The sequence below is a fragment of the Lissotriton helveticus genome, chromosome 1_2, assembly GCF_964261635.1.
Source record: "Lissotriton helveticus chromosome 1_2, aLisHel1.1, whole genome shotgun sequence".
Classification (NCBI taxonomy): domain Eukaryota; kingdom Metazoa; phylum Chordata; class Amphibia; order Caudata; family Salamandridae; genus Lissotriton; species Lissotriton helveticus.
This window is the reverse complement of record NC_136058.1, coordinates 370,822,482-370,850,111: the sequence shown is the minus strand read 5'-3', so window position 1 is coordinate 370,850,111 and position 27,630 is coordinate 370,822,482. Positions and strand designations below refer to the sequence as shown.

At 47.4% G+C, this 27,630-nt stretch overlaps 1 protein-coding gene across 1 annotated transcript in view; it reads left to right on the top strand.

Annotated features, from left to right (window-relative positions):
• MPL (MPL proto-oncogene, thrombopoietin receptor) overlaps nucleotides 1-27,630 on the top strand; it is a 285,621-nt gene that overhangs the window by 223,290 nt on the left and 34,701 nt on the right. The window contains exons 10-11 of the mRNA XM_078673533.1: nucleotides 2,582-2,672; nucleotides 25,825-25,912. Of these exons, the coding sequence (XP_078529659.1) occupies nucleotides 2,582-2,672; nucleotides 25,825-25,912 (179 nt within the window). The remainder of the gene's footprint in view (nucleotides 1-2,581; nucleotides 2,673-25,824; nucleotides 25,913-27,630) is intronic.

Below are 27,630 nucleotides of genomic sequence, written 5' to 3'. Positions count from 1 at the left end.
TCTTTTGACTGGGTGTGAGTGTTTGATTGGTTCAGATGCTCCGTCCATTACCACCCCCTTTTGTACCGGGTCAGGGCAGAAAGTGCAGACCAGTTGGTAGTGGCTTGGCTGATGTTTGCTGGTTGGTTGAGGTTGTTAGCGTTGAGGGTGGCAGGTTGGAGGTTGAAATTGTTGTAGATGTTGGGTATCGTGCTGAGGAAGTAGTCTGAGAGAGTGCTGCAGAGTTCTTGGGAGGGGTGGATGGTGTTCTCTGTGGCTGTTGTGTTGGAGAATTCTTTGACTATTTTGAAGAGTTTTTTTGGGGGTTGGTCGTTGAGTTGAAGCGGCAGGCGATGGTTGCTTTCTTGGGCTTCCTTTATGTGCTGGTGATATTTGCTGATGGTTGTTTTGTGAGCTGCTTGGTTGGCAAGGTTCTTAGTGGCACGCCATTATTTCTCCGGTTGCTGGCAGTTGCGCTTGATGGTCCTGAGTTTTGCGGTGAACCAGCTGGCAAGCTTGGAGGCCTTGTTGGATTTTGTAGGTTTCAGTGGGGCAACTCTGTCAGGGATCCAGGCTGCAATGGTCTGAACGGCCTGATCGAGGCCTGTTGATGCCTCAAGTTGGGAGGTGGTGAGGGCCTGTGCCAACTGAGTTTCGGTGACCTGGCTCCAGCTATGGTGGGAGGAGATCAGACACCTGGTGATTGTGTGCTGGACATCGGTGATCATGAAGTGCACGACGGTGTGATCAGTCCAGGTGAGTTCTGTGGTGTGTCTGAATTTGATTCTGTTGCTGGAGGTAAAATGGGGTAAAGTGTGTGTATGGCTTTGTGTGTGGGTTCGATGATCAGTTGGGTGAGGCCGATGTTCAGTTTCTCCAGGAGGTTGTTGTTGTCAATGGGGTCATCGATGTGGAAGCTGAGGCCACTGAGTAGGACGTAGTGGTGAGAGTCGATTGCTAGGGAGGCAATGAAGTTGGGGATAAGGTTGCAGAATCTTGCTCGGGGACCCGGGAGTCTGTAGGTCATGGTGCCTCTTTTCGTGGTCTTCACATCAGCTTTTAGTAGGAAGGTTTGGTGTTCCATGAGGTGTGGCGCCGCGGCCAGGGCGACTGACGCTGGAATCTGGGGATCAGGGTTCGATCCCCGGCTCCGGCGGCAGGTTAGCCCAGCACCATGTGACTCTAGGCAATAGCTCGCTTAATCTTCCCGACGGCCCCCAGCGCCTAGAGACCCTTACGGGTGATTGTGCGCTTTACAAATGTGGATTATTATTATTATTATTATGAGAGGCATGGGGTCGTCATTGGTGATGGTGCATCTGATGGTTTCCTTGAAGATGATGGCAATGCCTCTGCCGGTGTTTGATGGCCCGGTCTTGGTATATCATCTTGTAACCTGCGGGAGTGGTGATGGTGATGTGGGGGTTCAAGGAGAGATTGAGCCACTTTTCGGTGAGGAAGTCAACGTCCATGGAGACGGTAGTGATTGTGTCCCAGATTTCCATGGCATGTTTACAGAGGGAGCGGCCGTTGAGCAGGATGCAGTGGAGCAGTTGAAGGGTGTCCTTGGTCTTGTGGGCAGGGGTGGTGCAGGAAGAAGTGGCAGTCTCTGCAGGTGTAGGGTCCTTTGCTGAATCGTGGGTAGGAGGAGAGACAGATTTTGTTTCCGCACCCGGGGTCCATGAGTTCCTTGGCAGTGAACCGTCAGTTGGTGAGAGGACCAGGGTTCTTGGCGCTGGGCGTTGTCCAACCAGCAGTGCGTTGGCAGTGCACTCATGTGGTGGCCTTCATTAGTGGTCCTGGTCGATGTTCCTAGTGGCCCTGGGTGCCGGGCAAGGACCTGGGACTGGCAGCACGAGGTCAGGGACAGGCAGTGCAGCGACAGGGGAAATGGCAGTGCAGGGAGAGTGCAGGGGGATCAGAAGCACAGTCTCAGGGACAGCAGACAGCTCAGGGACTGGGACGGGCAGCGCCGGTCAGGGACATCAGGCAGAGCAGGGAAAGGGGGAGCAGCAGTGCAGGGGTAGCGGCAAAAGGCATTGCAGGTCAGCACAGGGGGAGCAGCAACGCAGGTAGAGGAACCGTATGCAGCACATGGACAGGGACAGCAGGCAGAGCAGGGAGACTGTCAGTGGAGGGACAAACCACAGGCAGTGCAAGGACAGTAGGAAGCGTGGGGACAGAGCAGGGGCAGTGGTAGGGTAGGGACAGGGAAAGCTGTAAGCGCAGAGACAGCAGGCAGTGCAGGAAAACCACAGGGGGTGTTAGCATAGGACAGAGACAGCAAGCATCACAGGGACAGTGCAGTAGGATCAGCAACGCACAGACAGCAGGCAGCACAAGGACAGCATAGGGAGGGCAGTAGTGCATGGACAAGGGAAACAGGCAGCAGAGGAACAAGGGGGATGGGCACAGTACCTTAAGCTGGAGTAAGGCGAAAGCGGGGGCCCAACCCAGGCTGCTCCGGTCTTTGATGGGTGCGGACGGGCGCCACAGGGACCTTTATTTAGCATTGGGAGGCGCGAAAATCCCAGAACCTCCCACCATGTGTACCTCTTCCTCTAGTCTGTTCTTCAATCTCACGCCCTCTCTCTCTCCTCAGGGTGGATCCTGCTGTTGGTGGCTGCTGCCTGTCTCCTATTCATCACCATGCTCTTCCTGCTGCTGAGATGTACCTTTCCTGCTATGTTCAGGTAACAGCACTGCAAACACAATATGAATCCTCTGAGCAGACACTCCTCGCAGCTGGGATGTGCCTGGGGTTAATCCATGCGCATTGGATCAACATTTAATTTGTGCATTCATCCATTCACTTGTTCATTAAGGATCTATGGTCTACTTCCCATAGGCCATGTTATTAGGACTGGTACAAGGTGTGTGCGAAATTATAATACAGTCACTGAAGTTTTGTGCAAGTAACAAACTTTCCATTCAAAATTTCTTTCAAAACAAGGTCTTGCATGAGGTTTGTTCCACAATCAGTTCTTTCGCATCACCTAGCTTCCCCAACAAAATGTAAATTCAGAAAGCTGTTTCGCTCACTATTGTTTTAAGAACTTCTTCCACTAAGTGAATTTTGTAAATTGTCAACTTAACCTCAGGAATTTCACAAAATACAACTCCTCAAGTATGGAATACCTCCAAATAGAACCATCTTGAATAAATCTTCAAATAATACAACTCTACACACTAGAATGTTCCAGTGGGTGCCCTGGAGAGTCAAGCACCTTGAGTGGTTCTGTGCTACTATATGCTGTTACGGATACTGTTGAAATCACTGAGAGTGAAGAACTCTGTTGTAGTTTCAATTGTGTAACTTAAGTGGTGCTTTACAGAAACCGAGCGCCTAAATTAGGACAGAAATGTTACCAGAGGAAACATAATCTTGGCCCCCTGATATAAGTTCAATAAAAAATTGTTGTCTAGAGATTTTCATTTTTGATTTGTGTTTTTGGATCATTAGAGAAGTAATTTAGTGTAACAATGACGATCAATGCCCTCAGGATTGGTGCAATGCACAATAGGGTCCACCTCTCGATAGCCCCAATTCTGTCTGCTATTAATGCATACAGGTTTGAGGTGGTCAAGTGAGGGAAGGAAAGGGATGGAACAGCTGGGAAGGGAGACCTGGAATGAGCACAACATATATTAATCACTCCACACATTGTTTGACATAATAAATATGTTCCCTATACCTTAAGCTTTACCTGTAACAAAACAAAAGACTATTTATGCTCTTGGAATTCCAGGATGTGGAAGAGACTTTTTCAAAAGTAGTATGTGTGTCCTTATGCTTGTCTAATGACCATGCTAAAAAAATATAAAAGTAGATGTCATATGTTTATACTATTCAAACTCAAACAAATAGTACCTCTATATGTGGAAACATATACCCCAAAAAAAACATAAATAGAAACTGTGCCTCACAGGGGAAGAACCAAACATCTTGGACTCCACTTGACCCCCTGTTAATTTTAGTAAAACAACAAAACAAAAGAAACCAAATGTGAAAATCTTCATGAGAAAACACTTTTTCCAAGCACCGCTCTTCTTAAAACAATGAATTACTTCTGGTAAACTGTCCAGGTATATTTCATCATAGAGGAATGAACATAAGAAAGTTATTTCTCCATTATTGTTCCAATCTGTTATTTCAATACAGAGTTTGTAGGAAGCAAAAAGACAAAGTGTTAATTTCTTGATTTAATTAAGCAGTAACTTCTGTGTCCTCACAGTTTAATCAAGCCAGCAAATAATTAACTCCTCCAAAATGTACGACTTCTTGTGGTGACCTTCACACCAATTATGGCTTTACCTGAATTCAAACTGAGAAATTTGGAAATGAGAAGAAAACATTTTGTGGAAATGAATATAATTAAATACAGCTTTTCAGAAAATCAGCAATGTATTTGAAAGTAACCTGTAGATAAATCTTTACTCTAATGTCAAGAAGGCACAGACTTAGACTTTTAGAATGCAAGAACAGGAAGCACCCTTACCACCTCACAAGGATGAGTATGTTCAGGAAAAACAACAGAAATACCTGTTAGGATCGCTAGACGGAATAATCTGCCTCAGTCCTCAACCGCAAGCTCTTTTTAGGGAAACAGAGTTTACAACTCTGTTAACACAACTCGCTTCCATTACAACACGATCGTTACAACAACCGCTTTGTTTCTACGCGATCCATTACATCGCAAGTCGTTTCAACAACTTGCTGTAGGGGGTGCCCTAACATAAGAAATAGTATAATTTACTATTCCAACACCTTCCCTACTGTTGCACACGCTGGAGTTAGAATAGTAAATTATACTATTCTTATATCCAGCGTACCCCCTACAGCAACTTGTTGAAACGACTTGCGATGTAATGGATCATATAGAAACAACGCGGTCATTGTAATGACCGTGTTGTAATGGAATGCGTTGAGAAAGCATATGTTGTAAAGGGCCATACTCCTCTTTCTATAGCTCTTCTGGGTATTGTGAGTCATTAATTGCAAAGGGTTATAGAGCAACTGACCTCTACAAAGATTCATGGGACATGTAGCTCTAACCTTCTCCATCTGAAATTCTGCTTCATTGATGCCCTATGAATTCTCTTATAAACTCCACCATCTTGGGAGGTAATGAAATAATGACAGTAACTTCTGTTCTCCTGTAATCTCTGCTGGTAAATCTGCTGTTACGGAAATGCTTTGGTTTGTGTCAGGGTTCATGTCCCTTTTACTCCTGATGCTTGTTTTAGTTGTAACATTTAGCTTTGGAAGACTGCTGATCTGGGCCAAATTTTTCTGGACAACATTTTTTAAAATTATGGATGTGTTGCAGTGATGATGTAATATTTCAGGAATCGTGAGACCTATATACTTCATATAGGTGTTAAAACATAGGTTTTGGGGGTCAAGAAGTCAGAAAATAACTCCTCCGAGTAACCCTTCGGCCATTTTTCAAAATGACAGCTATAATAGAGGAAGAGACATATATAGAAATGAAACAAATAATAATGGTTATAATCCTTTTAAGTATAAATCATACAATGTTTTTGAACTGAATATGAAAACAAATTATGTTTATCACTCCTGTTTTAGACATATTTTCATAATTCACTTTTTTTATTTTTTCTACAATCGATTGAGGTACATTTGCAGAATGTTGAATATTTGAGAAGAGCATATCACCAGGAACATCTTTTTGTAGCACAGGTTTTGCAACTACATGTACGTATACATTCTATGGGTAGAGGCTTCAGATATTTTTTATAAAATTTTTATTTTGCAATATATCAGTTGAAAATAGAAGGGGGGGTAGACAGTAAGAGGGGAAACAGAAAGGAAAAAGAAAGATAGGCGACATGCCGCCATAAAACCCCACACAGGGGGTGCAAAAAAAGGGGGGAGAGGGGCTCATCCAAAGAGGAAGGGCGGTATGGTTCCATAGTCCGCAGGCAATGAGAAGCTCAAGTCCAGTATAGGCACCCTCAGGTCGACAAGACCGCCCGAACTCCGCTCACGGCCCAGTGGCCCTCCCAAAGCATAGCTAGTCGCCGCGAGAGAGCAGCAAGGAGGAAGAACTAAAGACACTTACCCCAACTCCCCCCCACCCTCGTCCCTCCCCAACATCACCCTCCCCCCAGTGGCGGCGACCAACAAACATACCAAACAATTCAGACATCCTGGAAATCAAATTTGGAAAAGATGGAGAGACCGCAGCGTTGACGGGCATACAGCCGAGGGCAAACCTCGGGACAGAAATCGCACAAGTGAGCCCCAATTGTACATGAAATTCTTGTAGTTCCCCAGGAAGATGTCAGAGAGGCGTTCCATGCTCAACAGACGCCACAGTCGAGCATGCCACAAGGAAATAGCCGGGGTAGATGGGGACTTCCACGCTGCCGCCAGAGTCACCTTGGCCGCACCCAAACACAACCACATGACACGCTTATCCGCCCTGGTCTGGTATTCAAGCAGTGGATCCCGAAGCCCTAATAGGACAAAGTCCATGGAATTCGGAACCGGATAACCCAAAATGTCTCTAATGTGGGACAGAATCTCAGCCCAGAACGGCTGAATGGAGGGGCAATCCCACCATATATGCTTAAAGTCTCCCAGCATCCCACAGCCCCGCCAGCACCTATCCGAGGTGGCCGGGAATATGCGGTGTAATTTGGCGGGGTACATGTACCAATCAAAGACGAGTTTCATATGTGCTTCTCTGAGGTCAGTAGAGTGATTGTTCGCTGTCACATCTCTCCATAGGGCCCGCCATTCGTTGGCAGAGATGTCCCTCCCCAGAGTGGATTCCCAATGGTCTTGATAACGAGGACGTGGAGACACGGCAGTATCTAATAACAATTTGTACAGGAAAGAAATCGTACCCCTCATGGTAGAAGTGCGAAGAAGGAAGGACTCAAATTGTGACAAGGGTCTGGTGGCCGCATCTACCACGGCAGGCGATGTCGCCCAATGTAGGAGTTGGAGATGCCGAAAGCGTTCCGTCGGGAGGATATCGTAGTCCCTCATACAGTTGTGGAAAGTGAGGGGTTCGGCGCCATGGAACAGGTGGGTGAGGGCCCTACAGCCCCCTTTCCTCCAAGCGTCGAAGGGACCCTCCGCGAGGGCCGGGGGGAAGGCCGGATTGAAGTGAATCGGGGTGAATGGGGACGGGAACGTGGTCCAACGGTCGTCACCGCTTACCGTGTCCCACACCTTCAGCACCGTACTCGTGGGGGTGCTAATGTAAGCATTCTTGGGGCGGTCTGCCTTAGGCTTCCAGACCAGATCCCAGATGGAGCGGCCCGCAATGCTACGATCCATGTGGAGCCAATGTTTTTCCGACTCCTGTTGGGACCACTCCACGATGACCCTCAGTTGAGCAGCCTTGTAATACAAATGCATGTCTGGGAAGCCTACCCCCCCTTCCAAGCGTGGGCGCCTCAGGACGTGGAATGGAAGTCGTGCTCGGCCTCCCTGCCAGACAAACCGTAGCATCATGGTCTTCAATCGGCGGAAGTAGTCTAGCCCTACCGGAATAGGCAAGGCCTGAAATAAATACAACAGTTTGGGAAGGAGCACCATTTTAAGGGCGTGGATCCTGCCTAGCCACGAGATGAATTTAGGCTTCCAACGATCCAGCTCAGTCCGTATCGAGGAAAGCATCGGAGGGAAATTAGCGTGGAACAGGGCATTCACGGAGGAAGTCAACCGCACGCCCAGGTAAAGCAAGGATTCCGTCGCCCAAGCTAGCGGAGTGAGCTGCCTGGTCATTTGTGCCTCCCCGGCCGAGAGGGTCAGGTTCAGGATGAAGGATTTATCAAAATTAACCTTAAATCCCGCGACTTCCTCGTAGGCAGAGAGCACAGAGTGGACATGCGGCAGCGACAGCGCCGGCTCCTTGATAGACAGTAAGACATCGTCCGCAAAGAGCGAGATTTTGTGCTGCTCGCCCGTAAAGGGAAGTCCCAGAATCCTCTCGTTGTCTCGCACCGCTAACGCCAATGGCTCAATGCTAAGAGCAAAGAGAAGGGGCGAGAGGGGGCATCCCTGGCGCGTCCCTCGGGAGTGGCGAAAACTCGCGGATCTATGGCCATTGATAAGTACACGGGATGTGGGCCCACTGTAATTGGCCTCAATCATCCTCACGAAAGAAGGCGAGAAGCCGAAGGCCAATAGCATCTGGTGCAGAAACCCCCAGTCGACGCGGTCGAAAGCCTTCTCTGCGTCGAGCCCTACTAACACCGCGGGTATGCGAAAACGCTCCGCCTTTTCGATGAGGTGTATGACGCGACGTAGGTTGTCGTGGGTCTGTCTGCCCTTAATAAATCCCGATTGATCAGGATGGATCAGGGCAGGCATCAGATCCTGCATCCTGCCCGCCAATATAGAAGAATACAGTTTGGCGTCCAGGTTGAGAAGTGCTATCGGGCGGTAGGACGTACAAAAAGCAGGATCCTTCCCCGGTTTGGGAATAACACTGATCAAAGCCTCAGCCATAGAATCCGTGGTCCTGCCGTCAATCGCCATTGCGTTGAAGAGGGAGACCAGGTAGTCGCACACTTCAGAGGCAAACGTTTTGTAAAAAAGGGCCGTGTAGCCGTCAGGCCCGGGGGCCTTGTGCAGCTTCAGGCCTTTAATGGCATCCAAGACTTCCTCCCGAGTGATGGGGGAGGACAGGGACTCGTTCCACTCCCTAGAGACCTGCGGGAGAGATAGGCCTTCCAGGAATCTGGATTGTGCGTCAGGATGGAGAGCATCGCTTGAGTAGAGTGCCGCATAAAAGCGCCCGAAAATGGCCGCTTTGTCCGCGTCTCTATGCAGAACAGAGCCCGCAGGATCACGAATGCCCCCGATATATTCCTTCTCGCGTTTGTCCCGGAGTTGCCGGGCAAGATGGCGCCCGATCTTGTTGCCCTGGGAGTAGGAGGTGCGTCGAAGTCGCAAAAGAGTGAATTCCGCCCTGTTATTATAATGGGCCCTCAGTTTCCCTCGGACCGCCGTCAGGGGGCGAAGGGTCACCCTGGAGGGGTTCGCCTTGTGGGCCTGCTCTAAGGTAGCCAACTCCAATTCCAGAGCCTCCCTCTCTTCGCGCCTTAGCTTGTTCAGATTTGCGTTGAGGGCGAGGCACGTGCCCCGTAAGGAGGCCTTGCACGCATCCCACGTGGTATACACCGACGTGTCCGACGGCGGGTTAAGGAGGAAAAAATCACCAATTGCCTTGCGTAGGGTCTTACACGACACCTCATCTCGCACTAGCGCTGCCGGGAAATACCACTTGCGCCAACCATCCCCCCCGGCGGCCCAGTGCAGTCCCAGAACCACAAGGCTATGATCCGATAACGAGAGTGGAAAAATGCTAGCTAATTGTACGTCCCCTCGAAGGGCCTGACTCAGCAAGATATAATCAATGCGGGAGTACGAGTGGTGTACGTTGGAAAAAAAGGTGTAATCCCTGGTCTGCGTGTGGAGAAAGCGCCAACTGTCGATCAGTCCCAGGTCTCCCAACTGCCTTTTAGTATCGTCTGAGAAGACGCCAGTGTCTGCCCTGCGGCCTCCAGAGCTATCCAGGCCCCTGTCCCACACCATATTGAAATCGCCTAGCAAAAGTAAATGACCCTCCACAAAGTCCCCCATCTTGTCCAACAGATCCTGCAGAAAGCTATTCTGTCCCGCATTAGGGGCATACAACACAGCAAAGGTACACAAGCGCCCCCGTAACAATCCCTTCACCAATAGCCACCGGCCGTCCCTATCCACACTCATTCCCATGGGCTGAAAATGCAGGGAAGCCCGAAAGAGTAGGGCTACCCCCCTGTGCTTTGTGGCCGCAGAGGCCCTATAGATAAGGGGGAACTGCCGATGTCGAAGCCTCAACTCATCCCTCCTAGCCAGGTGGGTCTCCTGGAGAGCCACCACATCCAAATGGTGATCTAGGATGTACTTCCAGAGTTTCTGTCTCTTCTGCGGAGAGTTAAGACCCTTCACATTCCATGTTCCTATGCTGACAGGCATAAGGGATTATACAGACTCCACGCCATGCTCACAGCCAAACAGCCACGGCGCTCGCACCGGACCCACACGCGCTCCTCAAGCCAAGCCCAGGGGAGGTAGATAAACACGGGGACCCTAGGGAAGAACCCCAGCCCCAACCAACCCAGAAGGCCCGCCCGGTCATTCCGCAAGCCCCGTGAGGCATCCATAGTCCCAGGTAACGCAAGGATCAGCAAAGGCGGTTCCCCAAGCCATATACAAATCACAAAAAAAACCATCGACCAAGGCCCTCTCCACACACACTCGTCACACAACGTCGCCGCCACTCCCCGAACTTCCCTCCCCAACCCAAAACATCCCGCCACGACACCCATGTTCAGAGCGCCAACAATCCCACCCCTAACCCCCCCAAGAACAAAGAATAACAAAATGCAACTCAATGCACTGAACCTGAACCACGCAGTCTTCAGTTCCAGAAGGTCCAGGTCCAAAAGTTCCCCGCTGGTCCGGGGTTGGGGCAGGGGGGACCACCTGGGGACCCCCAGGTCCAAGTTCCGGGGTGTCTTCTCCAAAAGTACCATAGTACCCCAGGGACCTCAGGCCAAGAGCCCCTCCGACGCCACTCCATAAGACCGGGGTCACGCTGCTCCAGAGCTCGTCTGAGAATCCGTCATAGTGGCGGAGGCCACCGAAGCCACCGCCTCCCCCCTCTCCTGCTCACTAGCTGCCGGATCCGGCCGCCGCCGCTCCGGGGACGGGCCCACCCTGCGCCACGAGGAAGAACGACGCCGTCTCCGGAATGTGGAGCCCCGCGGCTCCTGCGACGGCTCTGTGTCCTCAATGCCCAGAAGCTCCTTCGCCTCCCGCAGGGAATGGATCTGACGCAACCGATTCTCCCATCTAAAGATGATCCGGAAAGGATGCCCCCAGGAGTAGGATATGCCACGCTCCCGGAGAAAGGCGGTCACAGGACGGAAGTCCCTTCGTTTCTGCAAGGTCGACGCCGCCAGGTCCTGGTAAAGCTGGGGGTGATGGCCCCTGAATTGCAGCGAAGCAGTGGTCCTCGCTTTCCTCAATATCATTTCCTTCAACTGGAAGTCATGTACGCATACGAGGATATCCGGCGGTGGACCCCCGCCCCTCCTGGGCAGCCCCACTCTGTGCACCCTATCCATCTGGACGTCACGCATCTCCTCGTCCTCTAGGATCTGGAGAAACAGCGCCAGGACATATCCACGCAGGTCTCCCGCTTCCCCGTCCCACGGCACTGCTTTGATGCGAATGTTATTTCTTCTGGAGCGGTTCTCCAAATCCTCCGCATGGGTTTGCAAGTCCAGATTTTGCTCTGTGAGGCGTATGATATCCTGTTGGAGTTGGTGCACATCGCTCGCAATGCTAAGGTCATGGTCCTCCAACGTCGCCACTCTCTCCCCAATCCCATCCACGTCCCTCCGCACCTCCCTGAGATCCGAGGCCAGCTGGGTACGAAGCTCTGAGATGTCCTCTTTGATAGTCGCGAAGAGTTCCTTCATGAAGGCTTTAGTTGCCGGCGCCTCATCATCCGATGGCCTGGAGGGACCGCTGGCACCGGGCGACGCCGGTTGCTGCGACGATTTGGGGGCTACTTCCTTCCCCGTCTTCCCCCCTCTGCGCTGTGAGTTGGACATGGCTGCGGTCTGCTCCCACGCACTGCCACCTGGGCCCAGGACAACCGCAGCCGGGAGGCCGAGATGCGGACCGGTGAAGCACCGCACCGGAGCGGTCCGCTGAAGACGCTATTCGCCCTCTCCGATATGAGAGCACCGACCAAAGTGCGGCTCTTCTTCCACCAGGCCACCTCCACGCAGTGACGCCGCTAGTATTCAGGGGCCCTCCGGCCCTAGGGAGGCCCAAACCCCAAGGCTGGTGACCGGCGAGGGTTCCCACTACAGCTTGTGTCCTCACCAGTGCCCAGGACCCGGGAGGGGCCGGTCCGGACGGTCACCAACAGAACCTCTCCAAGGTAGCGCCAGGCGCCCTGCCGCCAGTAGGGCCCACCCAGGTGGGCAGCAGACCAAGTGCCCCGCTCTCCAGAACCGCGCTAGCAAGCCGCAAGGTCTCCGCTCCCCCTGGCGCCAGTGTGTAGCTGAAGGTCGCAGCCGCGCCGGCGGGGCCTCCCCCGGGGGGGTGCGTCACAGTCGCACTGGCAGGTCACTCCACAAGGTCCATTAGCAGGGCCACTGAAGAATTAAAGCCCCTCCACTACCACGGGCCAGCCTCCCACGCTGCACGGCATCGCTGGCGTTATGCCGGCGCGTAGAAGATCACGCGCCGGCCTCCCAGCCACTCGCAGCCCCTCGGCCCAAGTATGGAAGGCCTCAGCGTGGCGTGTGTCCCAGGGAGGTACCGGGCCTCGCCACTATGCAGCTCCGCTTTTCCACCCCCGCCGGTACGCTCACCAGTCCGCAGCTCTCCGAGGGGGGGGGGGGGGGAAATCCGCTCGTTCTGCCCCCGCCGGAGCTGTGCACAGCGTCCGCTATCGGCGGTCTCAGGGGCCGCCCTCAAGCTCGTCGCCGGCTCCTCAGTCCACTCCCGGTGGCTCCAGTCCCCGGAGCGGTCCGTTAAAGCACCTTCAAACGCTGAGCAGCCAGTGTTCCTCGGCTGGCGCGGTCCGCATTCCGCCTCACCCGTTCATCGCGGCAAAGCTCACGCCAAAGCCGCTTCAGGGCCCAGGACCGCTCCGCCTCCTCCGGCCTCCGGGGCACGCGAGGCCGCTGCTTCACAGGCCTCGGCCCGGCTCCCTCCGAACAGCTCCTGCCGGGCACCCCTCACCGAGGCGGCGACACCGGAACACTCCGCCAGCAAGCGGCAGCCTCCGCCGAACAAGCAGCACAGGCAGCACGCCTCAGGACCCCGCTGTAAGCCGCTGTGCAGGATCGGCGTCGGAGAGGCTCGAGAAAGCGTCCTACTCCGACGCCATCTTGGCCACGCCCCCCGGCTTCAGATATTTTGTAGGTTTTAGCACCCCATCAATATGTTCCCAACCAAATTCACATTGATTTTTTTCTACACATGCATGATCCAAAACATTCACATCTACTGATCAAGTAGAACGCTCCATGCACAGAATATGGCCTTGGTGGAAGGTCAAGCTCCCTTGGTGGGACTGATTACTTGAACTTCCTGTACCAAAGATCGTCAAATGAGTGACAGTCAGAGCTCATTTTCCACACGCATATATTCTTCCGGGTGATGACACTATGAGCAATATTGGAACAAAGCCTGGAGTGTTAACCGCTGAATATGTGAAGTTTCTAAAAAGGATTTGCTGAGACAGAAGAAGAATGTGACTTTAAAGACATTGAAGGTATTTTTCTACGTCTTTAAACTCACATTCTTCTTTTGTCTCAGCAAATCCTTTTAGAAACTTCACAGGTTCAGCAGTTAAAACTCCAAGCTATGTTCCAATATTGCTCATAGTGTCATCACCCAGAAGAATATGTGCCTTGATAAGAACCCTGGGAATCTCTGGGTCACGTTTCATGTACAGAGTATGAAGCGTGGTTAAGTGTCTTTTCTCACCTTTTCCATATCGTATCCTTAATTCTGACAATGTTCGACTTATGAAGCAAAAAATGGTAAGGGGTTCTGCAAACTTAACCCTCCCGTACCTGAGCAGGAGACATCCAAGGATGAAAAAGTAGCAAAAAAAGGGGTACTGAAGGGATTAATCCTTTTTTAATTTTACAACAAGAAACATCTAATTATCTTGTGAAATACAAATAAAGCATTATCAACATATGTAGGTAAGTTCATATACACACATATGAGCGGACATCTAGGGAGGCACGACAATCAACAATCTATATACAAAATATCACATATACATCATATACAAATATACAAAACATTTACAATATCAACAAACATTTATCTGTACCCTGAATTCACTATATATATACAAATATATATACACCAATTTGAGATAAATGCCTACTCCTAATTTACAATGGAGTGCACAACAAAGTGGAAGTCCCAAAAAGAAAGCACCAGGGGGTTAGAACATTAACCCACTCTCAGATTGTATAGGTGAAAAACAGAGACAAATCAAATCTTTTTAAGTTGTAACAGGGGACTCCATTCAGACAAAAGGTGTCGACGCAGTCGCGGTCGCGTTTCAGCCAGGTGATGTAGGCTTCATCAGGACATGGGTACTCTAATCTTGACGGTCCTGGCCGCGCCTAGGGCCGGAATACCCGGTGGGCCCACAGGGCCACCCACACGGGAGGGGAGGGAGCCACTATCTTAACCCAGGTACTGTAAATAATACCTTGTATAAATAATATGTCCACTAGGAAAGGGGTAGACTCCAAACACGCGTGGCTTAAATCACACGGTCTCTCTCAATTATTCTGGTGACACGAACAAACAGTGTTCACCTCGGCGTTATTCACTCTACCGGGAAGCGGTAGAGTGTTCGACTTATGAACATTGCAACAAATCTAAATAGCACAATAATAACCTCTGTGTCATTTGACAGTACAATGACTCGGTTAGAACAATTTTGAGCAGCCCACTCAACATGTGGCACAACGCGAAGTTAGCTTCCTCCAATTTACTGTTAGGTTCTTCAACAATATGGCCTGTACCTTTTGAATATATCTCTGCAGGCACCAACTCCTCATTGACAATCATTCTACTTGCAATAATTGGAAATGTAGTTTTCACTGAAGCATCAGCAATGTTTTGGTGAGTTAACATCTCCATGCTCATCTTATTTGATGTTGATGACCAGAATTTATCAAGTTGCACAGGTATAGGTGTCAAATTTGTGATGCAGGCAAGGTCAATTATTCCACTTGTAGACATTCGCCTGATTCTCTCACATTCTCTGACAGATAATTCAAGATAACTGTCAAAGACAATGTGCATTTCTTACAAGGTGCACACTGACTTTGATATATTCTTAGAACAGTCTAAACGACTTCTCCAAAATTTTGCATGGATGGCTCTTGTATGAGTTCATTCTTCACTGGTTTGGTTGCAGCATCTACATCAAATAGTGCGCTTGCTAGAAGATCATGCGACTGAATGTCCTTGGAAAAAAAAAATCCACCCATTTCTTTGCTAGAGGTACAGTTTCACAATAGTCTGAAAACATTGCAAATAGAAAGAACTTCACGGTAAACTACCTGCCAATGAGCAACATATTCACTTTTACGTGTCTGACCAACAATTCATTTGGAACTTTTCTGTGATCTCAGGATCGTCTGTTCCAGTTTCATATCTAGAGCCACAGCATTGAACCTTCCCTCTCCGTCTTTCACCACAAATGTCTTTGGATGAATTTTCTGTAGAGGTATGCTTTTTCCACCGCTAGCTTCTTCACTCTTTCCAAATACCAGGACCCATATCTCAGACATGAGTCCCTTGCTCACTGCTCCATCAGGATTCAAGCAAGCCGGGCCGACGAGGCTGAAATGCCAGAAACCGGTCCCCGGTAGCTTGTCTCCTTTCTGGTGAAGAATTGGCTTGGTAGTTTGGTCTGCCCTGTTCCCATGATGCACTGGGCCAGGGACAGACTAATTTGCATATAGCCAGGTTCTGAGCTGGGATGGGGCAGTGAGCTAAATAACGGTGATGGATCAAGCCCTGATCTTTGGACTGGGTAAGAGTGGGCTGCTTAATTCAGACACTCTGTTCATCACCACCCCCTTTTCTGAATAATTTTGTCCACCATAAGCGTGGAAGGGTATACTCAGACATGAGTCCCTTGCTCACTGCTCCATCAGGATTCAAGCAAGCCGGGCCGACGAGGCTGAAATGCCAGAAACCGGTCCCCGGTAGCTTGTCTCCTTTCTGGTGAAGAATTGGCTTGGTAGTTTGGTCTGCCCTGTTCCCATGATGCACTGGGCCAGGGACAGACTAATTTGCATATAGCCAGGTTCTGAGCTGGGATGGGGCAGTGAGCTAAATAACGGTGATGGATCAAGCCCTGATCTTTGGACTGGGTAAGAGTGGTCTGCTTAATTCAGACACTCTGTTCATCACCACCCCCTTTTCTGAATCATTTTGTCCACCATAAGCGTGGAAGGGTATACTCAGACATGAGTCCCTTGCTCACTGCTCCATCAGGATTCAAGCAAGCCGGGCCGACGAGGCTGAAATGCCAGAAACCGGTCCCCGGTAGCTTGTCTCCTTTCTGGTGAAGAATTGGCTTGGTAGTTTGGTCTGCCCTGTTCCCATGATGCACTGGGCCAGGGACAGACTAATTTGCATATAGCCAGGTTCTGAGCTGGGATGGGGCAGTGAGCTAAATAACGGTGATGGATCAAGCCCTGATCTTTGGACTGGGTAAGAGTGGTCTGCTTAATTCAGACACTCTGTTCATCACCACCCCCTTTTCTGAATCATTTTGTCCATCATAAGCGTGGAAGGGTATACTCAGACATGAGTCCCTTGCTCACTGCTCCATCAGGATTCGACAAGCCGGGCCGACGAGGCTGAAATGCCAGAAACCGGTCCCCGGTAGCTTGTCTCCTTTCTGGTGAAGAATTGGCTTGGTAGTTTGGTCTGCCCTGTTCCCATGATGCACTGGGCCAGGGACAGACTAATTTGCATATAGCCAGGTTCTGAGCTGGGATGGGGCAGTGAGCTAAATAACGGTGATGGATCAAGCACTGATCTTTGGACTGGGTAAGAGTGGTCTGCTTAATTCAGACACTCTGTTCATCACCACCCCCTTTTCTGAATCATTTTGTCCACCATAAGCGTGGAAGGGTATACTCAGAGATGAGTCCCTTGCTCACTGCTCCATCAGGATTCAAGCAAGCCGGGCCGACGAGGCTGAAATGCCAGAAACCGGTCCCCGGTAGCTTGTCTCCTTTCTGGTGAAGAATTGGCTTGGTAGTTTGGTCTGCCCTGTTCCCATGATGCACTGGGCCAGGGACAGACTAATTTGCATATAGCCAGGTTCTGAGCTGGGATGGGGCAGTGAGCTAAATAACGGTGATGGATCAAGCCCTGATCTTTGGACTGGGTAAGAGTGGTCTGCTTAATTCAGACACTCTGTTCATCACCACCCCCTTTTCTGAATCATTTTGTCCACCATAAGCGTGGAAGGGTATACTCAGACATGAGTCCCTTGCTCACTGCTCCATCAGGATTCAAGCAAGCCGGGCCGACGAGGCTGAAATGCCAGAAACCAGTCCCCGGTAGCTTGTCTCCTTTCTGGTGAAGAATTGGCTTGGTAGTTTGGTCTGCCCTGTTCCCATGATGCACTGGGCCAGGGACAGACTAATTTGCATATAGCCAGGTTCTGAGCTGGGATGGGGCAGTGAGCTAAATAACGGTGATGGATCAAGCCCTGATCTTTGGACTGGGTAAGAGTGGTCTGCTTAATTCAGACACTCTGTTCATCACCACCCCCTTTTCTGAATCATTTTGCCCACCATAAGCGTGGAAGGGTATACTCAGACATGAGTCCCTTGCTCACTGCTCCATCAGGATTCAAGCAAGCCGGGCCGACGAGGCTGAAATGCCAGAAACCGGTCCCCGGTAGCTTGTCTCCTTTCTGGTGAAGAATTGGCTTGGTAGTTTGGTCTGCCCTGTTCCCATGATGCACTGGGCCAGGGACAGACTAATCTGCATGTAGCCAGGTTCTGAGCTGGGATGGGGCAGTGAGCTAAATAACGGTGATGGATCAAGCCCTGATCTTTGGACTGGGTAAGAGTGGTCTGCTTAATTCAGACACTCTGTTCATCACCACCCCCTTTTCTGAATCATTTTGTCCACCATAAGCGTGGAAGGGTATACTCAGAAATGAGTCCCTTGCTCACTGCTCCATCAGGATTCAAGCAAGCCGGGCCGACGAGGCTGAAATGCCAGAAACCGGTCCCCGGTAGCTTGTCTCCTTTCTGGTGAAGAATTGGCTTGGTAATTTGGTCTGCCCTGTTCCCATGATGCCTGGGCCAGGGACAGACTAATTTGCATATAGCCAGGTTCTGAGCTGGGATGGGGCAGTGAGCTAAATAACGGTGATGGATCAAGCCCTGATCTTTGGACTGGGTAAGAGTGGTCTGCTTAATTCAGACACTCTGTTCATCACCACCCCCTTTTCTGAATCATTTTGTCCACCATAAGCGTGGAAGGGTATACTCAGACATGAGTCCCTTGCTCACTGCTCCATCAGGATTCAAGCAAGCCGGGCCGACGAGGCTGAAATGCCAGAAACCGGTCCCCGGTAGCTTGTCTCCTTTCTGGTGAAGAATTGGCTTGGTAGTTTGGTCTGCCCTGTTCCCATGATGCACTGGGCCAGGGACAGACTAATTTGCATATAGCCAGGTTCTGAGCTGGGATGGGGCAGTGAGCTAAATAACGGTGATGGATCAAGCCCTGATCTTTGGACTGGGTAAGAGTGGTCTGCTTAATTCAGACACTCTGTTCATCACCACCCCCTTTTCTGAACCATATCTCAGGTAGTTCACGCAATTCAAATCTATAAATGAAACACAGTAATCAGTTACTCCATAGTCTTCACCTGCAGCTCCTAATCAACTTCCCAATCAGCATGTACCAAGTTTTTAACTAGAGCTATCATGTGTAAAACATTTCTCCAGTACTTGCAAAGTTCTGATTTTTGTTTATATTCTTTGACAGACTCTACTAACTTGCTTTTCAGATTTTTTAACTGAGTGTATTGAGCATTGTCTGGCTTAGCATTATTTCTTTTGAATGAAGTCCACCCTGTGCCTTGTTCACTTCTGAAGTAAGATATGCAGAACCTAATTTGTCATTCTTGTTCCAGAAGGGCATTCCAACGCAATGTTTCCATAGCCTCAGATATGATGAGCATACCTCATAACGAACGAACATAGTGAGTTCTGCTAAATACTGACTGGACAGTTTTGCTTCCAAAGATGTCAGCCTCAACAAGTGCATCGTCTATGCCACATCCACTGAGATAACTTCCTTCCTGCAGACCGCAACACCCCTTTTGTCATATGCAAAATGCCCATTATTGGCCGATAATCAAATTCTAATGGATTGTTCATAAAAATGTCAGCTACAATACGGAAAACACCTTCCTCACAGAAAATTGGCAGGACAGGCTGGTCTTCAGGGGGACCATGTCCAAATTGGAAATCTTTTAGAGCTATGTAAACCCAACCTTCTTCAGTGGGACAGTATTCTGGGCGATCAGAACATGATTTGGAGCTCATGGAAGAACTGACTTTTCTTCATCCTTCAGTCTGCACCAAATAAGCAATATGATAAAATTCATTAAAATCGGCTTTGCGAACCACAGCATCAGCTAGAAGAAGATCCATGTCCTCAGCCGCCTTAAAAATTATTTTTAGATTGGGAAGTGCTGTTGGCTTGTAGTGGTTTTGCAAGACCAAAGGGGATGATGGACAAAGTGTTGAACATTGCAAGCACTTACTTAATCCATCATCATTCTTTAGCTCACTCTGCCACCCCAGTTCAAACAATTGGCTGATGATGGTTGATTAGTCAGAAACCATTCCAAGGATGCTAGCTTCCGGTCCAGGGAAGACATGGCTTGGAAGTTATGGCTGGACTGTTCCCATGAGGCACATGGTCAGACTGATTTAAATATGGCCATGTCTGAACTGGGGTGGCGGAGTGAGCTAAAGAATGACCATGGATTAAACCCAGATCAGTTGACTGGGGGTGAGTGCTTGCAATGTTCAACACTCCGTCCATCATCCCCTTTGTTTTTTCTTTGTAGTGGTTTTGTACATGTTGGCAAGGCAGTTGGGTTATAAGTTTGCAGCTTTGTTTGTTTACGCCTACAGCTAGACACAGCTTATTTTCCAGCAGCTACTTCATTGGTTCAGTCTTGATATAAGTGCAATGGCAGTATCATGTGTGTTGATGTTCCAGACAAAGAAGAGCAGTCTTCAAAATTAAAATTATCATGAGCAGCAATAGTAAATCCTGTCCTCGTAAAGTGACTTGGAAGTGGCGTGCTGTCAGGTTTACAAGATTTTACAGCATGAGCTGCTAACAAGTTCCAGCTCTGTACTATGTCATTATAAATTATTGATACGCCAATTCTATTCATTTAAGTGATTAGCTCTATACTTTTGCACTTGTCATAGATTGCGTGGTCAGTCATCATGTCTAGCGGAGTTTTCTTTTTACCTTGAGGTAATTCATAAAACATGATTTGGAAAAGACAGTACATTTGCACAGCATAAGCCTGTCTGTTCAAGGGATTATCTTCTACTTCTTCCTTTACATCTTCAAAGCCACCATTAACGTTGTCGGCCTCTTTTCCGAACTCAAGAACATAAGTTAGAAATAGTTTTGCTAAGCGGATATTAAACAATGATGTACAAAATGTTGAGACAAAACAAACACAAAGCATCAGGCATTGTGGAACTCTGGGACATCTCAAATTGTGTCATTAAGTCCAAAATCTAAATCTTTCAGGTCATTTCTTAAAATGGTTCCTGCTAATTTTAATGCATCCTGTGTTTTTATTTTGTCAGCAAGAACTTCAGGAGTCAAATCAGCTGAGAACACAATAAATGGCTCATTCTTTTTGTTAGACTGCCAAAAACAAATTTTGTCGTTGTACATTCTCATTAGAAAAATCTTAATTTCATTATTATGGATCAATACAGTTTCATCAGTGTTGACCATTATTTCTCTGATCTCACTGAGTGGCTTTAAAACTTCATTTGCTTTTTCAACAAGTGCAAATTTAACTGAAGGCTTGCGGTTACCTTGCTCCTGGGAACTCATAATACATTTATATTTTCAAATGTATTCACACATGCAGTTCAATTAGGCATACAGATCAGCTGCAAATACTTTCACCTCACAGTTTAGATCAACAACTCGGCTGAAAACCTCGTCTTGGAAGAAACTAGCTGCAGTTTAAAACGTTTGCCTTTGAAACTCACATACTCTGTAATTTGTTCTTTCGTCGCTGCCTTTGGCCCTTGTTCTACCGCAGATAAAACATTGAAAATCCTCTGCTTTCTGATCAGTTGTTGGATGTGGACACAGGGGAGCCATCGATTTTCTAAGTGGATCGGAATTGTGTTTGATTGTTGTCACTTTCTCAGAAGACTCAGATTCTTGTTGTGATTCACAGGTTCTGCTATTTTTTGACAATTTTATCCAGGCTTTTTAAAATGCATATGACTTGTAGCACTTGTAGTTACAATGATAAAATATTTCATCCTCTTCACATATCAGTTTCAATTTTTTAGGAACTTCGCCGTGCCATATTTCTGAAGCATCTCGAACTGTCTTCTGTCCAGCCGCAGTTTATGTTAGCTTTTCTGTTGGATAAGCTTGGCATGTGACACATTTCTCTTTGTTGAAGGAATCCTCAGATTTTGTAGTTAGCAACACTCTGTCAAGAGGTAAAGATCCTCTGAAACCACCTGCTTCGCTCATGTTTAAAAATATGAGTCAACAGAAAATCTGAAACCAAGACAATATTAAAATATATTACCAATATGATGGCTAAAATACATCATTATAAAGCAGAAATTTTGGAAAATGCTGGAAAGGTTGCTCTGAGGAGTTATCTTCTGTCTCTATAAGACTACTTGACACCCAAACCCTATGTTTTGACACCAGAATGAATTATATAGGTCTCATGGTTCCTGATCAATTACATCATTACTGCAGCGCATTCGCCATTTTTTAAAATGTTGTCCAGAAAAATTTGGCCGAATAAGTAATGTCTACCCAAGCTAAATTACTACTCTAATGACACAAAAACACAAATCAAAAATGAAAATCTCTGGACAACAATTTTTTTATGGAGGTTATTCAAGGGGCAAGGACTAACAGCAGCTGCATGAACCACTGTTTGCCAGAATACTCCACTAGCACAATGGGCCAACACCAACCAGGGGCAAGTTAGCTGTGCCATCCTGGCATGATTGTACTAGGATTGGGCAAATTGACCCACTGCAGCCCTCTAATTTCCCTCGGATCCATGGTCTGGGGTGGAAACATGCACACACCGATCCATACCGTACTATCTGTGGCGTAAGAGAGTAAGGATGTGACACACCAGGAGGGCGGGATATGGCTATAGCTGACCTGTCTTCATCCCTTTCTCAGGAGTTTCTCATCAGCAGTCTGAAGCTTTTATTGCCTCTAATGACCGAGGCTGTATTAACGACTCAGTGTTTTAATGTAAGTGATGATGCAGGGAAGAGTGCAGCTGAGACTGACAGCAGTGAGAGTGGAGAGAGCGGCCTTGTGGTATTTTCAGTGCTTCTTGCCTTCAACAGGCATTGCTGATGCATTATTTGTCTCATTATTCATAGCCTGCTCCGAAGGCTGCCATGACGGCTCCTCAGTGACGCTGTGCACCTTTCACTCCCACCCCTCCATCCAGGACCAGAATCTAGGCCTTCAGGTGAGGGTGACCCTTACACTGCCACCCCGGGGGTATGCTGCTGGGACCAGATGACAAACTATTCCTACCTACCGCTCTTAGCTTCAACCAATCAAGGTTTACCCTGGGAGGGGGGAACTTAGGTGTCTCGTCCTTATACGCCAGGCCTGATCGGTGGGAGGGGCCTGCGTAGATTACATCAGCAGAAGTAAGATGAGTGGCACTCTTTCACGGCCAAGATGCAACCAGGTAGTGCTTCGCCCAAACAGGCAAGCACTTTTACTGCTCTATGTGTGGATGTGTTGATGAGCGCTAAGAATATTTGTTGAGTTGGATTCTGTTGAATGTGTTGTTTTTGCCCTGTATTATTGCGTGTTGCTGTTGTGCTGTGTTTGCATAGTTGCATTTTATTTAATTGCTTTGTTGCACCCCTCTTCGTTTGCGTTGTGTTGGCATTTGGCTTTGTGTTATGTTATTATGCTGTGTTCTTTAATTGCTCTAGATATGTCAAGAAATGCTGCCAGACTTTCAGCAAAAAGCAACACCTTCCTTGAAAGTTCTTGTGAAATTCTAGCCCTTTACTCCTGCGTAAGGTGGTAAAACACCACTGCTCCAAGTCTTCCATGATTTAGTACACAAAATGATGACCCAATTTACTAGAATGACAAACTTCCATAACCCATCAAGCTTTAACAGACATGAGGCGAAGCGATTTTTAATGTAACAGTGGACACACTTTCAAAATGCTGTAAATTACCAAACTAACGTACTCTTTACAATTTTATACATTTATCTCTACAGAAATTATTTGTATATGTCACACACTTGACCACAATTTGTCGTTATTGGACTGTGGCCAGATATTGATCTACCCATAGAAGTGGAAGATGGTTAACTGCATCACAATCTGGAGCTGGAACTGTTTTAGAGTGGGGTGCTGGCCAGTGACATCCTTTCACCAAAATCACAAGGCTTCTGAAAAGTCTTGGTGTTGATAGCAGTGATTTTAGCAACTACTCAGAGTTCTCTGCTTCTTTTTTTGCATAATGTATGTGTCACTTTATGCCTGAAATGGTATTGTTTTGACCTATACTGGGTGCTCTCTTATGTCTGGACAAAGCTATACCTCTCTGAAGAACACTAAAAAGAGCAAAACACTTGTCAGGGTTTGTTTTTATTTGTTTCAGGTTGGCTTGGATGTTATTCTACCAGTCCAAAGCTGTAATACTGTGCCTGGAGTGATAAATGGCTTTTGTCTTTTACAGCTTGGCATGGACAGCACTGTTCTAGTCCTATGCGTAAAAACTTTGCTGTAGAAATGGCAAAAGACTTTCTCCCTTTCTACCTTGGCGTAGATGGCACTGTGCTAATCCTTTGCTTAAAGAGTTTGATAGAAAAGCAGACATTTGAGGTGAGCAGATCTAGAATGTCGCTGGTGTTGAGAGTGCCCTATTCAGGAGCTGCTTCTTCTTCTTTTTGGGCGCTGCATGCCCAATGGCATGCAGCGCTTTACATGAGCACTAGGCTATATTACATAAGGTCAGATTCAGTTTCTTTTAAGCAAAGAAGGGTTAAGTGATCAGCCCACAGCTAATGCCAGGACTCAAATCTGTTTCCCCAGATTCAAAAGTCAGCAGCTCTAGCCATTCCGCCACCTCCATATTTCCCAATTTAAGTGTGAAAGTCCTACACAAGAGGAATGGTTGTGTATGGTCATGTTTAGTGAGCACATTCTCTGTTGCCATGTCCTTGTGAAGTAAAAGATACAGCAGCAAAAAACACTGGAAGGTCATCCAGAGTCTTGTTCGAGAATGCTTGCAAGGGGTTGTATTAAAACCAGACTTTGGAACATAGTTCAGCACCTTTGCACTAGTGTTTTTTTGACAATTTTCAGAGTCGGAGTGCGGACATCAATGTTACATCACTGAAGTCCTAGGGATTATGAAAAATCATAGCTTTACACAACGTGTTGCAGATATATTCAGGAGAGTGGTGAGGGTGTAGTATATAGGTGGCAGTGTATTTTGAGACACACGTGTGCAAATATATTATTTCTAAAGCATAGTGTGGTAGCACATTGTCCTTTTCATACAGCACATTTCCCATTGAAATTGGCACTACATTTGCATAGACATGCAGTTTTAGTGATAAAACTAAATAACAAAGTAATTATAATGTGTGAAAATCAGGTTTCAGTGAATACTTATCACTTACACATCACCAAATAAAAACGTCTTGATTTGTTTCAATCCTATTAAAGATTTTTTTTCATCACTCTTCAAAATTACGAAAAAGGTGCTTCGTATTTGCTTTCCTAACTGCTGAGATATTCTGAAATATGTGTACAATTCATTTACAAACATTTACATGTTGCTGTATGTGACAAAGAATGAAATCCTACATTCTTTCCTTTAACATTCCATGTAACCTGGCAAGATGTCTAATTGTTCACATTAAACACTCGTCTCACTTTGCAGTCAGAGAAAGAAAGGTAAACTTCAATCTGACTGTTGAATGAATAAGCAGAATTTTGTTAAAAGACAGAGCCTTACATTTGACCTCTGTGTCTGAAGCACAGCAAATGTGAGAGAGATAAATACAAAATGTAAAGGCATTTTTGTTTATTACTCTTTCCTGAGCTACCAGAAATGGGCTGGTGACTCAGGAGTTGGTCACGACCCACAGTTTGAGAAATCGGTGCTAGGAGACACCCTTCCATTGCTCTGAGGTATTGCCCACACAGTTTCACATGGGGTGTCGCCGCATATTGTGGAGTTGCGGAGGGGCGTCACGCATATACTTTTTTTTTTTACATTTAGACGCCGGGTCCCGTGTCACCGCTCCTGCTCTTCTCCGTCTCGGACGGAAGCACAGCCAGGCCCCACTTACCAATCACAATGCTGCAATGCAGCGTTGTGATTGGAAGGCATCCGGGCTCCCCTAACCAATCACAACATTGCAATACAGCGTTGTGATTGGTTTTGAGTGTCCTGCTTCGACACTCAACAAGTGAATGGGGGCCTGGGCTAGGGTATTGCAGCCTGCTTCCAGAACGGGGAAAGCGCGCAAACAGTCGGCAATCCACTCCTCTCCTCCCCTGCCCTGCTCCGAGAGCAAAGCAGCCCCTCCCACTCACCCGCTCGCAAAGCTGCAGCAAACATAAATGATAACTATCTCGCACTCCTTAAAAGCAGCAGGGTGACGATCCTCCACCATAGCGGAGGAGCTGCCACTGCAAAGCACTGAATAACTCTAATGTTCATGAATTTGAGGTCACTCTTCGAAACGAAGAGCCAGTTAGTTGATAGCTGTCAAACATTGATCATGGTAGGGAAGAGATATTCTTTAGGTTTCCAGCAGGGGGAGCCAGAGCGCAGCCAATAATCCTAGCTATAGTGAGAATGCCGCAGAAAAAACAGTGTCTTGCTCTCAAGTGTGACAAAGGGAGCGGATTCATGTGGTGGTTAATTTATTTTCTTAATTTCAGTAAATTCCAAGGAAAAATCTGGCCGCCTGTGCCAAACCTGCACCGAGTCCTAGATGGTTTCATGGCAGAAATACAGAAGCAGTATCAGGTGAGTGTGTATCTTAACTGTGACCTGTTTCAGCCAGTGTGTAGTGCTCTAAGCCTGCTCAGAACGTGTCAGAATGTGCTTTGTGTCCCATGCACCGCCCACCGCTGTGTCTTATTTCAAATCCAGCCTGTGCGTGACGAACATCCCCACCCTACTTATACACCCCTGATCCAGCGCGGCTCCCAAACAACCCTCAAATCTCAACCCACTCAACCCAGGAGCAACTCACTTTACTCGGTGGGGCCCATAGCACAGTGTGTCACAAATCCACGTATCACACTACTCCTGAATCAGTGGAAAAGAAGGCGAGCTGCTTGATAGCGGGGTACCTCATTAACCTGTATTCTAACTTTCATACATTATATACATATAGGTACATTTAAAATGTTTCCCTTCAGACTTGAGGAAATAAACATCAAGGTACTCCGCTATTTGGTCGATGGACCAACTAGTAGAAGTCAGTTGATGGCGATTAAGACTAGCTAAATCACAATATTCCCATTATAGTTTACTTTAAATTGTCATGACTATTAATCTAAAATAAAACAGACTCGAGTTTATATTTTACAAAATGTTATCTAAATTCATTAAGAAAAAGAAATAGCATTTTCTCTGAACAAGCAAAATGTTAAGCATTTACTAAATACATTCAAGAAATGAAATATTAGAAAGCATCTTACCAATCTGCCATAGGAAGATGACAGAACTGCATAGAACTGGTTCCCAAGGTGACTGTCTTTCTAGCCTTCTCGGTGTCACCCTACCGATATAGAATCTCCGCAATCAATTTCTTTGCCCCATCAAAAGTTAAAGTCCAAAATATTTCAAAGTCTTTTGCACCATAAAAATTGTTCAGATCGACAACATGTTGAGGTGCGAAAAATTCACAGAACCAATCCACACTTTTCTTACGCACAAGCTCTTTTATACCCTTTTCACTAACTATCTAACTCAAAATTGAAACTTTTAGGGTCCACACTAATTTCTCATTGGTCCATAAGAGGGGTGGTGATGATCACCTCATGTCCTCCTTGTCCAAACCAGTTCTTAATTTGCAATGTCATTCCCACTTGCTTTCTCATGACCAAATTGTCCACATTGCAATTGTCATTCCGTCCTTGTATCTTTTATTCATAATAAGGTTACAGCCTTCTCGTTTTTCCCAGGTTTTTTAAATGCAAGCATCCTTTGGCACATCTCCCGTTCCTAGGCCAAGCCAACCTTGACATCTCTCGCTCCGAGCACAGGCCATTCAATCATTTCTAGCATACTTCGCGCATGCGTGGGGGCATCTTTCCCAGAGTCGATACCATAGTTTTGTTTAAACAGCCATTTTCAGACTAGTCCCCACGGGCCTCAATGGGAACTAATATGAAAACAAACACAAGAGACATTAGATATAGAATTTTAACCCTTCTGTTTACCTCCCAGCATTCTAATTTTCCCTTTTAGTAGTTACCTAGCAAAATATGCGTCATTTACTTACCATCTGCATTCTTTTTGCCACAACTTCTAATATAAGCACAAATACACATGTTTATTTGCTTATATCTACAATACCACAGCTCTATATTAATATGACTCTGATTTATTAGCAAAATAATTTTCATTAAAACAGCAATTGCTTTCCCACATGTGGTATCTATTCTATGCGCACTTGGTTGATTAGTTTTCATGCTTAACACGATTAATAAATGTTACAGTTATAAGAGAATGAC